We start from the raw sequence: 15323 nt of genomic DNA, 5'->3' as shown, positions 1-15323 counted from the left end.
CATAGAACGCAGCATAAAAAATGCAAAAAAAATGCTCTGACATTCTAATCAAATGTGCAGAACACGTGGTGAGACCCAGAGATAATCGTATAGTTCTAAAAGAACAAGAGGTCGCCCCTTCGTGGAGAGATGAACTGGTAAAGTTAGCAGGTGGTCACTGGAGGAGAAGAGCGTGCAACAGGCAAGAATGGTTGTCATTAGAGGAGGCCTTTGCCCAATATTTGGGACAATACTAGTCCATTTATGTTATTTTATATATGTTAAGGTAATAGGGATTATTTATAATAAAATATTGGAATTGGAGTGACAGAGGATTGGAATCCTAAATAGCAAATAACAAACTCAAACTGGTAGGTGTAACTGGGAACTGATTGAACTTCTTTCAGCTTGAAAAAACTAACATTCAATTTCAATCTACCTTACCTTAATACCTTAAAATGATGAATTTTAAATAATAATTTTTAAATAAACTCTTTTATCATCGGATAAGTGATCAAAAATGAATTCTATGTTTAGAATTGATAATAATCATTTACTCGAAGAAATGTCAGTGAATAATTTCGTTATCTTTTCCAATATTAAGATCTTGAACGTACTTTAATTAAAGCAGGTCCTGGTGGATATGAGCTTAAAGGCCCAACCAATACTAAATGACTAGTATCTTTATTTTACTGATATCTACTGAATTCTAAACATTGTGCTTATAAATATAAAACTTATTGCAGAAAACACGATTAGATGAAAATTTAACAAAATTTCAGTTAGTTTCTATCTGAAATAACTCTATAATATCCATTAATTTTCAATAATAATTTTAAGAATATTTTTCGTTAAAAATTTATAGAATTAATTTTAGAAAAAACTTTATAGTTAAATATATGTGATGTTTTATAGAAAAATTCTTTAAAAATAAAATAAAATTTATCAAAAATAAAAATTTCTACTTATAAATAAAAACAAAAAATATTATTACCTACCAACTAAGATTTTGTAATAATTTTTTTGTAATATTAAAAAATAATTATTCACGCTTGATTTCATTTCTTGTTTAAACTTATTTTCAGTTAATTATGTATTTAAGGATTCAGTATCATAGAACATAAATACAAAACGACTTAAGGTACATATATATTTTCCAGAAATACGAAAAGTGGAAATTATTGTGGAAGCGCTCATTATCACTTAATTAATCTGGGCTTAATCTTGTATAAATTAAACTTGTTTTAATTATAATAATTAAATTACAGTTGTCTCAAAAATTGAAAGGGACAAGCAAACATATTGTTTGTCACTGTGTGATTTATAAAATGGACAAAATACAAATACAGGGTGATTTGTAATAAATGTCCCTTGCTATAGGGGTTTATTCTTGACACAAAACATTAAAAAAAAGTTCATATAAACATTGACCCGAAGTGATATTTTCGCAACTACAACCGTTACAAATTTCGCGCACTATTTCGGATTTGTGCAGAATCTGCTGGGTTCACAACAAAATGTTTCAAACAAAGGATGTTGATATTTAAAAAAAAAATATTTTTGTGCTGTAAAATTTTCTATAACTCAAATGGTTTTTGAATAATTTGCTCCTTCTTTAAGAGTACTGTCGGAGATAGAGCAAAACTTTTCGAAAACTGTTAGAGATGGTCATATAATGTATGCAATTTTTAAATGGCCTAAAGACCGATGATTTTGGCAATGATTTCTTGGAGCATAATCTAATTATTTGAATTGAATAAAATGTACTGAATCCTATTTATAAACAAAATTGCATTCCTCCTGCCTTGATCGATGTTATTCGCTGCTGTTACGAAATCAATTTTTTTCAGTCAAAAAAAGAATGTCATTCCAAACAAAGATTCTGATTATAACTTTAAAAAAAAAATCGAATAGAAGAAATTTATTATTCAAAAATTATAAAGATCTTTTACTTTTTTGTGTGTTTTATTTTCAAATAAAATGAAATGCTTTCTAATTAAAATACAATTGAAAGTACTTATTATAATAGTTAATATTTTATATTCCTTATTTATGAGATATAAATCTTTCAGGGTCACTTCAATATTTAATTATTTTGTTAAATATTTTTACAAATATACACATTCTATCAAGAACATTTATTTTAGAAAAAATAGAACCGACTACTTCAGAAGAAGAAATACTATTAGTGGGATAAGCGTATTAATTGGTTGGACAGTTTTAAATAGCCTCACGGGAGATGAAATAAAATGTTGATTTTAGGTAAAATAAGAATAATCTGAGATTTTTTCAAAAGCGTGAAGGACAACAGTGATTTTCTGCAAAAAAAGTATAAATTGGCTCTTAGGTACTACTTTCATATAAGGATGAATTCTTGTTGACTTTTAACCGGAAGAAGGTTAAAAGGTTGCAATTCTATGGAGCAATATGACTTTTTAGGGGACCCGACTCAAAATGTTCGTATGAGTGTGTAGAATTTTGATGAAAATTTGATATTGACGATTATTGTGTTATTTCGATCAAATCCTTCATTTTAAACTTGTTGTATATCATATTTTAGATGATTTTACACAATTTTAGTCTCTTGACTCTTCCCCTCAGTTCACCGTTTTTTGAGATATAAGCGTTATAAAAAAAAATTCAAACTAAAATTTGTTCATCAATAAAATTGACGATTATCGTATGATTGTGATCAAATATTTGATTTAAAAAGAAGTGAAATTTATAGTATAGTTTCAGGTAAGAAATTGATAACGTAAGTTAATAAGTTTACTTAATTAAAAGGTAAGTTAATTATACGATTTGTAATTTAAACAATTAATTTGGGGGAAAAAATTTTTAGCGACATATACAGTCAATTACATATTTTTTTAAATATTTATTCATATATGTCCCTCTATTAATTCAGTCACGAACCAAACGCGGACCAAACGGTTTCTTTAGGTCGACGGCCTACCTTTTATAATAATTTTACTACGTACGCATTACGTATGTTTGTATATACAGCATGCCTCGAATTTAATATAATATTCGTAGAAAATAACACAAATTTGATTTAAGTACAATTTTAACTTCTGTTCACGTTTTGGCAAATAAAGATAGGTAAGTAAAAGTTATTGTAATCGAGACAAGGAAAATAGTTGAACCCCCTTCAAATTTTCTTGTCTTACGTTTCCGACTACGAACCTAAATTATGAAAAAGTAAAATAAAAATTCCAGGACTTTACTCTGAAACTATTTGCGACTCCAAAATATTGAGCTGACCCCTATACTGGTTTAAATATTAAATGGAGAAGAGGTTAGCATTATCTTTGAACATATAATTAAATTACATAGAAAGGGAATTTCTACTTATTGACTTACGAATTAGAGCTTTGAATTATATAAAATAAATTATATGTTCTGTGGTTTTTTTGTTTGTTTATACCACGGAGATAGAAAATTACTTTCATAATTAACTCCTAATAGGTATATAATTTTGGATGTTTCATAAATATGAGTATTTGAGACTTGAAAAAACAGCTTGACATCAGTTTTCGTAATAAAACAATACCTCTCTACTCCAAAATACGAACATCTTTACACGAAACAAGTTTTTTTGTTAAAATTTATGATAAACTTTTTAGTTATGAGATATTTCAAAATACATGTTGATTTAAAATATGAAGGTTTTTGAAAATTTAATAGGCCTAGACCTTTGTCATTCTGAGCAAAATTTTGTACCCCCAATTCAGTACTGTTATAGTAAAATTAGATATCCGGTATTTAGACCGTAAGAATCAGAGGCTTACACAGGGCATACGCCGTATATCACTTTATACCTTCCATTATAGCACTGCTTCAAGCACCGAAAGAACTCAAATTTTTTATTGAGAAAAGAAGTTATTTAAAATTGGCTTATTTTTTCATATATTGTAGTATCATCTTCTTTATGTTTATGTTTTCCTTCTTTTTTTAATTAATATTATAATTAACTGTTGTATGTCTGTCTGTATATGTGTTTGTTCGAGCATCGTATTAAAACTACTAGACCGATTTTGATGAAATTGAATTGGCTTGGAGGTTTGTGGATTTATTTAAAAAATGGAATGCATTATAATATATCGTTAGTATCACGAGAATTTTTACTTATTATAAGCCATACGATACTTAAATATTCTAAGTAAGAGCAAGCGTTATGTGATAGCTCAAGCAAAACTGGATTTAGAAATTTGCCGCCCCTAGGCAGTTGCCAAAACGTCTACAATGGTGGAATAAGTTTGATACGAAAAATTTGTCAATCAATAAAATTCACCTTTTTGAGAGCAAATATTTTATTGTATTACGGGCCATTTATCAACTATATAAGGGTCTCGCGGGGAGGGTGGTTAAAAAATCTCTACATGCCCTTATCTGAAGGGGGAGTGGAGTTAAGCCCATTATTACGTAATATTTTGTAACTCGAAATTTAATACTAGAAATCTAGTTCCATTTCGAATGTTGAATGGTTTTCTTCATTCTATAATGTACACTTCGATTTACATCTAAGCTTACAAAACTGAGAAACGAGATACACTGTAGGAGAAAATAAGATGATTTTCGACATAGAAACTTATTGTATATTCGATATTAAGCCAATATCGAGACTTATATAAAGCCATTCTTTTCCCGATTCAGGCATTTTCCATTCATAATGTTGGTACGCGTGCCAACGAAATAGGCCAGAAATTCTATTTCTACGAATAAAAAAAACTTCAAAGTTTCCGCCAAAATTTCCTGCCCTTCAGTTCTTGCCTCACTAGGCATGTGCCAACCCCACTTAAAAATTAGCAAATTCGTGAGAGTTTTTTACATTTGTTTAATGAAAAATGAAATATTGATGTTTGTTAATACTACGTTCAAAAAATAAAGCAGGAAACGGATAAAAAATGCTAAGAGTACTGAAAAAAATTATTAACCAAATTATAATTTAAAATTACTGGACATTCAAATTTTTTAGTATAGAGCTATTTTATTGGTGATGTCGATGTACAAAAAATTAGCGAATTTTTCTAAATCTATTAGACTAAGGAAGGTAAATATGTTTTATTTTGTATGGGATTGACAACTCCAAACATTTTTCTATAAATTTTCTTTATTCACAAATTACATTAACAATATTACATTGTTTTTTAACATATTTTAAATTCGCAAAAGGTCGGGTATTCGAACCCAAACGGGCATATAAAATTTTGATTTTGTTTAAGCGTATCGCTTGAAATTTATCAAATGCAGGTTCTTGTATAACACGTTCGCCATCTGATGACGTTGCAGAAATTTCCAATGGAATACGACGTCCGTTCACAAAACCTACTTTGTTACAAATATTTTCGATTTCAATTTGTGTAATATTTGATTTTGGGAAACATTTGACATGCCATAAACCTGATGATCGAATATAAACTTCACCGCTGGCTAATCTATTCGAAAAATTAAATGGATTTGAGTATTGCGGGGCAAAAATTGTTAATATAAAAGATATTTAATGCGTTAAAACAAAATTTGAGGGGTATAAGAACGGTTTAATATTTTTTATAATTTTGATTTTCGATCGAAAATTGCTAGGGAAGGAGATTTGAAATCCTTTCTTACTCTTTTAACAGTTGAAATTTTGAATTAAGCTTCACATATCAGATAAATGTAAAGAAAATCTGCTTTTAGAAGAGAGCAGGATATTTTGATGTTTTTAGCAAAGCCTCAAACCAAATAATAATAATTAAATTTTCATACTAACGGATCATGTTCTTTGTTATGCTTCAAGGCGAGGCAATATTTTTCGTCTTCACCATTGGTACAATCACGTTCACCATCACAAACAAATTCTTGGAGAATACATTTTGAATCATCACATTTAAATGATTTTGGTGTACACATACAATTTTTTTCATCAGATTTATCTAAACAATTCCGTATTCCATCACAAATTAAGTGTGGTAATGTTTGATTTAAGTAATCGCTGCAAGCACAAGTTTCGGTTTCATCGCTACGATCCAAACAATCAGAAATGCCATCGCAAAATTTAGACTTATGTACACATTGTCCATTTTTACATTTGTATTCATCTGGGGTACAATCTATAAAAATTGTATAGTATTACATACGTTTCAAAAATGTTTAGTAATAGATACAAACCACAAGTTTGTTTTTCACAGAAGAGATGGCGTGATTCACATCGTTCGATTGTTTCATCATATCCACCACGGCAGTCTGTTGTACTATCACATATTTGATTAGTTTCAACACATTGGCCTAGGGGGCAACGTAAGCCAGTGCATGATGGTGAATCGCTAATAGTTAATTTTGTTCCTAAAATAAAAAGAATTTTATGCAAAATTTGATTATAACTTTAGCCTCATCTCTAACCAACTACAAAATTTTTACAAATTAAAAGTTATTAGAAGTAGTTTCGGAGGACTTTAAACCTTGAAACGTGTACCGAGTTATCGGTATTCAAATAGTTTAAAAAAAAATTGTTATTCAAAGAAATTTTAAATGTGTTCAAAATTTGTTTTACTTTACAAATACTTACGTAATTGTTGTACTATCAAATTCATTGATGAAATAATGCTAGTTAAACTTTTTGTAAATATAAACGAGCAAGGACCATTTGGCTCATGATATATTGCTGATGGATACCAGCCAGAAATTTGTGAAAAACAAACAACCGTTCCACTCCATGGATATGTGTAATTCTAAAAACAAAATGAAATACTTTTGGTTACCAAAACTGTTTGGTTTACTAAATCAGAAATGTTTACTATTCACTGCAGTTTTTCGACGTTTTCCTAGAACTCAGCATCTCCAAACATAGTAAAAACCAAAAAAAAAAAATTACTTACTGAACAGTCATTAGGCTTTTGAATTTGCTTAAAACAACGTTGATTTGCCGCACAATTTTGGGAAATGGGTTTTAAAAATATTGGTTTTAACATATTAAAATATTTATCAATACCAACAGTCACGCAAATATCCTTGGATAACGATTCACTAACTCTAAAACAATAATCCAAAAATCTTAGCACTTACAATTCTAAAAAAGATGTATTTGAGCACTTACTTTGTATTTATTGGTAAAGGCTTTACAAATCGTGAGTAATTCGTTGGTGTTTCTAAATGCATTAAGGAAATATTTGCAAAATTGGAGATATAATTCACTCGACGAATTTGCTCATAAGGATTTTCAATATCCAAATATCCCTTTCCAGTTCCAAAAACGATAATTATATAATTATTCTCCAATCTGAAAATTATTTTATATTATTTTTTAAAATATAAAATATATAATTTACGATTCTCTCTGTTTAAAATTTCTCGTCAAAAATCTTAAAATTTTTTTATTTTCTTGTACTATTTGAAGTTTAATTTCAAAAGAATGCATCATATTATAAAATTTCACACAAAATTAGCAAAAAGAGAGACATAAGTAGAAAAAATGTATAGGTACAGTGGAATCTCGATAACTCGAACGTCGAGGGAGATGCAAAAAATTTCGAGTTAATGAATTTTCGACTTAACAGTAGTTCGAGATACAGAGGATTTAATTGCTAGAATTTCGACTTAGAAAAGCGCGATTATATTTTATCAACTACGCCGTCATTATATTTTGCTAACTACGATTTACGGAGTCTTCTTTTTTTAGATTCGAGTTACAGAGTATAAATATGTACTATATCAATACCTCGCAGGGAAATAACATTTTGTTCGAGTTATATACAAAGTCTACAGGGCCGGATTAATCCTCAACGGGGCCCTAGGCAACCATCAACTTGGGGGCCCTTTTTCACGTCCGTTCCCTTCTTTTTTCGATTAAAAATACAAACTTAATCTGACTCAATGCAAAGTATACCTAACATATCGAATCGCTCTTGTCGCATTGTAGCTCTTTCAGCAGCTTCGATTTTTTTTTTTAATTGCGAGAAGCATCGTTCGGCAGAACAATGTGTGATCATTAATGTTGATCATTAAAAAAATCCGAAGAGCTATTTCTGTGTTAGGAAATACATCGGCTAATTGATCTTCCATTAGAATCTTATACAAATGACTATAAGTTTTGTCAAAGTAGTCGGAAATGTCCTTTTTAGGAACTTTGTCTAGTTCGTCGGTCGTCGCCTTTTGAATGCGGCCAATTGAGTTTTATTTATTTGAGTAAAATTTATTTTCAGTTCTGATTATATTTCCTTTCACTCTCTAGAATTTTATGTTTGTAAGAAAATTTTAGAAGGCTTTTTCATTTTTTGGGGGCCCCCTAAAATTGGGGGCCCCAGGCAACTGCCTATTCTGCCTACTTGTTAATCCGGCCCTGAAAGTCTAAGTAATTTGAGATGCCACATATATTTAGGGGTTCAGCGGAGAGAAATGGCATTTTTTTCGACTTTCTGAGGATTACGACTTAATGAGTTATAGAGATTCCACTGTATGACAAAAAAGTTTGTAATACAGCAAAAATGTATACATATACATATATTTTTGAATAATTTTGTTCGCTATTATCTGTTTTCATTTGTTCAAATTTAATCGTTACGATAAAAAATGGTTGCTGTTGGACTTACGTTATTTCATCAATACAAAATTGTGATGATAATATCCAATTTACGTTAATTAACGTTCCTGTACATTTAGCTACACCATCTACATAAATTATTCCATTCCATGGCCAAAAATAATCATTGTTTTCTTCATAGCTTCTTAACGAACGATTGTTTGATCCCAAATACAAATCAGATAATTTGGTAAAAATTCCAATATGACAACGTACAAATAATGCTTTACAATTTTTCGATGTATGATCCAGAGGCATGTTGATGTTTGAATCAGAAACTTTAGTTCCATTTGAATAAATCAATTCTATCGGAGTATAATGTATGTCACGGATAAAATGATCATAAAACGATGTATGACCCAAATTATTGCAAACATCGATTGCTAAAGCGGTTGCATTTTTATTTTCCAAATTATAATTGCAATATGGCTGCCATGTCGAATTAATTAATGTTGTAATGTATCCAGATTTTTCCAATTTTGGTTTTCCGTCAATATGAATGTAAATATTTTTGGCGTTAGTAAGTAAAACTAGAAAACACCAAAAGTTGTTTGAATTTGTGAATAATTCAAATTTTTGAGTTCTCAATTACCAGGAACTATGGAATTTCTTAAGATACTGGCTAGTGTTTGGCAATGCTATCTTTATTTGGGGCGGAATAGATTATATGAAAATATTTAGCAAAAATTGAGTTTGCAGATCATATTATTTTTAACTATAGGCATTAAAACTTAATCACATGCTTCCAAGTGATCAAGTTTTTATGGCTGGATCTTATAATAATCAAATCCAGTGTAACAAAACTCAAAATAAGTTGCTGAGTATTTTCTCCAATCTTAATTAAATCCTTAAAGATACTTACCGCAATCTTTTTCATCTTCATTAAACTGGCAGTCAGATTTTCCATCACATCGTAAAGTCATTTTGATGCATTGTAAGCTTTTTTCACAGAAAAAGTAATTAATTGGACAAGAATCTGAAATTGGCACAAAATTTATAAGATTCTAATAATAGTAATAGCTATGAGAGAACATGTCCTGTCATTGTTGTAGAAGTAGCAGTTCTTTGGATGGTGTCTGATAAAAAAATAACGACAGTTCTAGCTTACATATATGAACTAGGCTAACTCAGCTAGAAATACACAAAAAAAGTTATTTTTGAAAATGGAATTAAACATGATTAATCAATTATAGGATGGAGGACAAATTATTAAACTCATAAATTCGATTTTTAAAGATCTATTTAACGATACTCTATGGCTTTTACTGGAAGTGTAAAATAATCTGAAAATTTTGATTTGGTATTCCTTGTGAGAATTTTCATTTTGTCATATTTTCAATAATTCGAAGGCACTAAAACTAAAATGTTTTATATTTCCAGCTGAACTAAAATGCGTATATTGTCGAGGCAAGTGGACTTTGGCGACAAATTTTATATAAAATGATATCATTCAATTTCAAATTATCCACTTAATTTAAGAAAAATATTTGAGCTTACAGCAATTAGATTCGTCCGTTCCATCTGCACAATCGAAATTCCCATCACAAATAGCTTCGGAATGAGATTTTTGGAGAAAATCTTTACAGGTACATTCTTTTTCGTCGGTTGCATCTTCACAATCAATGTGTTTATCACATTTTTTATCAATTGGTACATTTTGTAGTATTCTAAACAAATTCCAGGTGTATTGTACATATTTTAACTTATTATTCAAATTTCGAGATGAGATATAATTAAGTTGTAGAAACCTTACCTTTTGCATTGGAAGTATGATTTTTTAATAAGATTAACAGGAATTGGAATTGTAATATCTTCCTCATTTTCAAATAATATTTGGCTAGCTGAATCTGGGGTAGGAACAATTTCGGATGCGTTTTCTGGTTTTGAAGTTGATATTTGTACCGTTAAACTGTCTTCAAAAACTATTGATGTTTCTCTTACAGGTTCATTTGTTGAAGTTATTACAGTTGCGCTTAGATTTTCGTCCAATTGACTTGTTGTGGAAATAATGTTAGCCTGACTCACCATGAAAGTGTCATCAACATAATCTTCAACAATATCACTGGGATTACTTTTCATTTTATTTTCCTTGATAGCAGGCTCTGGTGATTTTAATAAATTTTCATCCGGTTTTTTGGAATATTTTGCCATTAATAAAGACTCCCATGTTTGACGTGAAATTTTGGACAATTGTTTTTTATCTTGACAGTTTAATTCATCCTCAACGGTTAGACAATCTACAACACCGTCACACCTTTTTCTACGCGATAAACATTTTCCACTGTTATTTTCTCCAGTTGGAATGCATGACATGCCTGGGCAATGCGATAAAGGTTTACGTTGCGGGAAACTAGTTTCTACTAAAAAGTACAAAATAATTATTTTATGAAATTTGCTTGAAAAACTTATTCCTTACATATATTTAGGTGAATCCATTCAATAAACATGGCAACTCGTGTATAAACTCCTGGTTCATCTGGGCGGGCACAACCTTCTCCGTGACTGACTACACCAGCTACGAACCATTGATTTTTAGTGATTGGATTTAGACATAGCAATGGTCCTCCACTATCACCCTGGCATGCATCACGGCCCCCTTCTTCAAATCCAGCACAAATCTCAGCACCTTCTCGATCTAATCGATGTTTGCATGTTGCCAATATTGGAACTTCCACTTCTCGCATATGGTCGGCTAAAAAATTTGTAATGATTTATAATTTTTTTTAAAATTTTAATATTGAATTTTCTAATGTTGCCAATCGAAAAGTGAAAATATTTAAAAAAAATATATAGTTTACTAATACTTACGGTCTGGTCCGTGTTCAAAAGTGGCACCCCAACCAACTGCTGTGCACGCAGTCCCTGGAGAAGGTCCCCAACTCCAATTAGCTCCAGCTGATTTAATATTTGGCAGACAAATATTTCTGATCCAGCGATTAAAAGCCAGTGGTGAATGTAAACGTAACAATGCTAAATCATTTTTCATGCTGGATCGGTCATAGCTTTGATGAACAATTACATACTCCACGGAACGTATCTGCTCCATGGGAGAGAATGAGAATCGACGAAGCATTCCAGCTTGAACTTCATAATAATGCTGCCAAAATTTATCGACACAATGTGCTGCAGTCATAATCCAATTTTCATTGACGATAACACCTCCGCAGTGAAATACTCCATCACGATATAAGGCAATTACCCAGGGCCAAGCGGCTGGTTTACTTGCATGCCCACCAACAACACGTTCATCTTGGCGTTTTAATCGGAATAGATTTTCTTCCTGACTTAATTGTAAAATATCATTTTCGTCATCATTTCGTAAAGTTGCCATAGAAATTCGAGTACCACATTCAATTTTTGGACATTCCACATATGTTAAGCCCTGGCATAATTTAACCAGACTAGCATCTCCTGAGGGTAGAATGCCTTCGATAAAGTTTCCAGTATATGGACTAGTGATTGGGATTGTTTGTATAGTTGGAGGAGCTAAATGCCCTCCAACTTCACTTAAACATACTTCATTTGCCCATTTGTCATCACTATTACAAACAGGATACCAAACTCCACGGTAATTATGATGTAAAATGCCTTGAGATAAAGAAACAAGGTGTGCCTAAAAAAGAATTAAGATTATAGACTTTGCTAAAAGTTTCACGGTCAAAAACTCACTTGATGTTGAAAAATAGATTCTGCCAATAAAGAACAATCCATTTCATCCTTTCCGTTTGTGACACATTGTTGAATTCCATCGCAACGTTTTTCAAGCGGAACACACGTGACTTCATCATGATGTCTATTCCAATCGTCGCAACTAAATTCATTTTGTGGGCATCCTTAAAAAAAATTTGGCTTTTGATAATGTACAAGATTATTTATAATAACTGTACATATAAAGTCTGGCTATAACCATATATGTTACTATTATCTTCTAGTAGGAGTATATAATGAATATGAATTTTCTTTCATTTTTTTTTAAATCTATATGTAAAGTTTCTGTTTTGCCATATTTGAGAACCGCCAGACTTTATATATAGGGTTATTCACATTATTCGATAAGAATACAATGTACAGAATATTCCATTTAAAAAAATACAACTTTGACACTTTTCGTGTTTTTCCTGTATATTATGAAAATATTCTAGCTGTAAATGTACAACCAATAAACCTCCATATAGTCTTAATATTTCTTGTCAAATAACATGAATAACCCTGCAGTATAAATCAAAATATACCAAAACATCCTAATTCGTCTTCGCCATTTGGGCAGTCAAAAAATCCATCACATAGCCGAGACTTGTCTACGCGGTGTTTGCAGCTGCAGCTTAGCTCATCAGATAAATCCGGACAATCAATGTTACTGTCACACCATTGGGTCTTTGCTATGCATTTGGACCCGTCACGACAGGCTATTTCTTTTTCACTACTACATTCTAGTAATACATCATTATTTGTGAATTCGTTTATCCTAGAAATTAAAACAAATATTAGGGAAAATAGTGAAATAGAATTTCATAGTATTTACAAAAACTTACGAATCCCCGATAATACTGTCATCTAAGTCATTCCTAAAGTTACTTTGAGATGTTCTAGATTGTGATTGTGATTTTCGGAAAACGTTTTGATTCGGATATATTGGCGGATAGTTAACCATATGACATATTTGGGGCATTAAATAATTGTTGTTATTTTGACTAGTAAATGAGGAATCTTTACCAGAATTTCCATAATAACCATAGTTTGGGTACATACTTGGATAACCCATAGGATAATAATAGTTAGTATATGGGCTATAACCAGATGTTGGAAATCCAGGTGTTACAAGCCTTGGAGAAAAGTCAAGACGTGATTGATTTGGATCTTGTTGTGGGAATGTTATTCCTCCAGGAAATTGCTGTGGGTTTGGAAAACATATTACGTTTCCAGCTGTGACACCGCCATTGGGCATATTAAATTTTAATTCTTGATTGGTTTTCACAGATTCAGAGGTTGCAAATTGTTGCCTTGGACTTAAATTATCATCGTTATTTCTAAATGAACTTGGATTATTCCTGAACCGTTCATTGTCTCCAGATTCTCTCGTGCTTTTGAGTAAGTCGACCGTTAGATCAATTGGTGATGTATTTTCAAATCTTTCGGAAGTTACATTCAGAACACGATTTGCAGATTTTGCATCGCTAGAAAGTGTTTCAAATTGAAAAGGAGTAGTTATATCCAAAAGTTCTAGTGTGGAGGTATTTCCATTCAAATCTTTTTTTAATATCAAATTTTCAGAAGTGTTTTGAATATTTTCAGTCGAAAAATCTAATACTTTCGGCTCCATTCTTTCAGTAGATAAAAAGCTTGAATTTATTTCTTCTAAACTGGCAGTCGTTTGTGTGGAAGAATCGTGAATGAATAATGTTTTTGGAATAGGTATTTCAATTTTATCGGTTGTTACCAATATTTCAGGTACATTTGTGGTAACATCAAAGGACTCTTCAGTTGAAATTTCTGGGATATCATCAATATTACTTTTGATTGTATTAACAGGTTCAATTTTGGATGATTGAGTAGGTTCCATTATTTTGGTTGATAATTCGGAAAATACATCATGCCCTTTCTCGGGAGTTTTTGTAATTATTGTTGTCTGACTTGTGGCAGTAGCTGGTTTATTGTTGAAATTTTGTATCTCTTTTTCAGTTGAAAATTCAGTATTTTCAGTTGTGATAACGAAATTCAGTGATGTAGTCTTAGGAAAATTTTGAATATTTTCATTTAAAGTCGTTGGTATAGCAGCATTATTCAAAGTTGAAGTAAAAACATTTTCTGTTGTATCAACGAAATTATTAGTTGGTGTAGCCGAGGAGAAATTTTGAAGGCTTTCACTGAAAGTTGTTGACACTTCAATATTTTTGTCTGTTGAAATAAATTGATTAATTTCTGGCATTGTGTTTGAATCAGAAACTACATCAACCATTGTCGAGGTTTCAATACCATTCATTGTAGGAATTTTCATTGTTGTTGAGATTTCTGTATTTGTATCGGTAGAAAGCGAAGAATCAATTTCGAGCGTTGTACTAAAATTGTCATTATTTTGCGTGTCTTTTTCTGAACTGGATTCGATTCCTGGCATTGTTACTTTTTCAACATCATGCTCTGTAGAAAGTTCTGGTGTTGAATCCATTGAAATATCCATTTTTTGTGTTGAGTTAAAAAACCAGGAACTGTTGCTTACTATTTTCGATGTAGATATTTTGGTATGTATTTCAATTTTTATGGTTGTTAATGGCCCAACTGAATTGTCTTCATAATTTTTGATAGTTGTTGGTGGTTTTGAAGTGAACTCGGTGTTTACATTTCCATTAGTTGGTAATTTTTCTTTGCTCTCATTGGATATCTCTGAACTGATTTCATTTGATTGTACATCCTTGCCGGGAGTCGTACTTGTAGTTATGGATTTTTCTGTACTCTCCATGGATTCAGATGATGATTCTTTATTAAGTTTCTTGGTAAATACTTCTGGTGTTGAACTATTAATTATAGACAATTCTGAAGCAATTTCATTTGAGTGCATATTTTTGGTAGGAAGTTCGATACCAAGTTGAGTAAATGAATCCTGTACTGAATTTATATTAGTGGAATTGTTTTCTATTAATTCATTATTATCCAAAAAGTTGATTTTAGAACCTAATTTGTCATTTACACAGCTTGTATTAACTCCCAAATGCTGGTGAATTTCGTATACCTGTTTTTCTATTGGCCCCAACCTTTCATTAATTTTTTCCAAAACATGTAAGTGTTTATCGTT

At 31.0% G+C, this 15323-nt stretch overlaps 1 protein-coding gene across 1 annotated transcript; it reads right to left on the bottom strand.

The window, feature by feature from the left end:
* Window positions 1-5092: 5092 nt before the first annotated feature.
* On the bottom strand, window positions 5093-15104 carry LOC123305919 (serine protease nudel). The gene is made up of 15 exons (XM_044887757.1): window positions 13069-15104; window positions 12769-13001; window positions 12206-12369; window positions 11345-12149; window positions 10953-11228; window positions 10290-10896; window positions 10034-10203; window positions 9399-9512; window positions 8547-9066; window positions 7055-7237; window positions 6837-6990; window positions 6527-6689; window positions 6130-6303; window positions 5732-6071; window positions 5093-5417 (listed from the first exon to the last, which is right to left on the bottom strand). Exons 1-15 carry the CDS (start codon window positions 15087-15089, stop codon window positions 5093-5095), a joined length of 6249 nt encoding a protein of 2082 aa, XP_044743692.1. The 5' UTR covers window positions 15090-15104.
* Window positions 15105-15323: the final 219 nt, after the last annotated feature.

This window comes from Chrysoperla carnea, chromosome 1 (assembly GCF_905475395.1).
Source record: "Chrysoperla carnea chromosome 1, inChrCarn1.1, whole genome shotgun sequence".
In the NCBI taxonomy this organism is placed as follows: domain Eukaryota; kingdom Metazoa; phylum Arthropoda; class Insecta; order Neuroptera; family Chrysopidae; genus Chrysoperla; species Chrysoperla carnea.
Note: the sequence above shows the minus strand (reverse complement) of the source record. Positions and strands in the feature narration are given on the sequence as shown.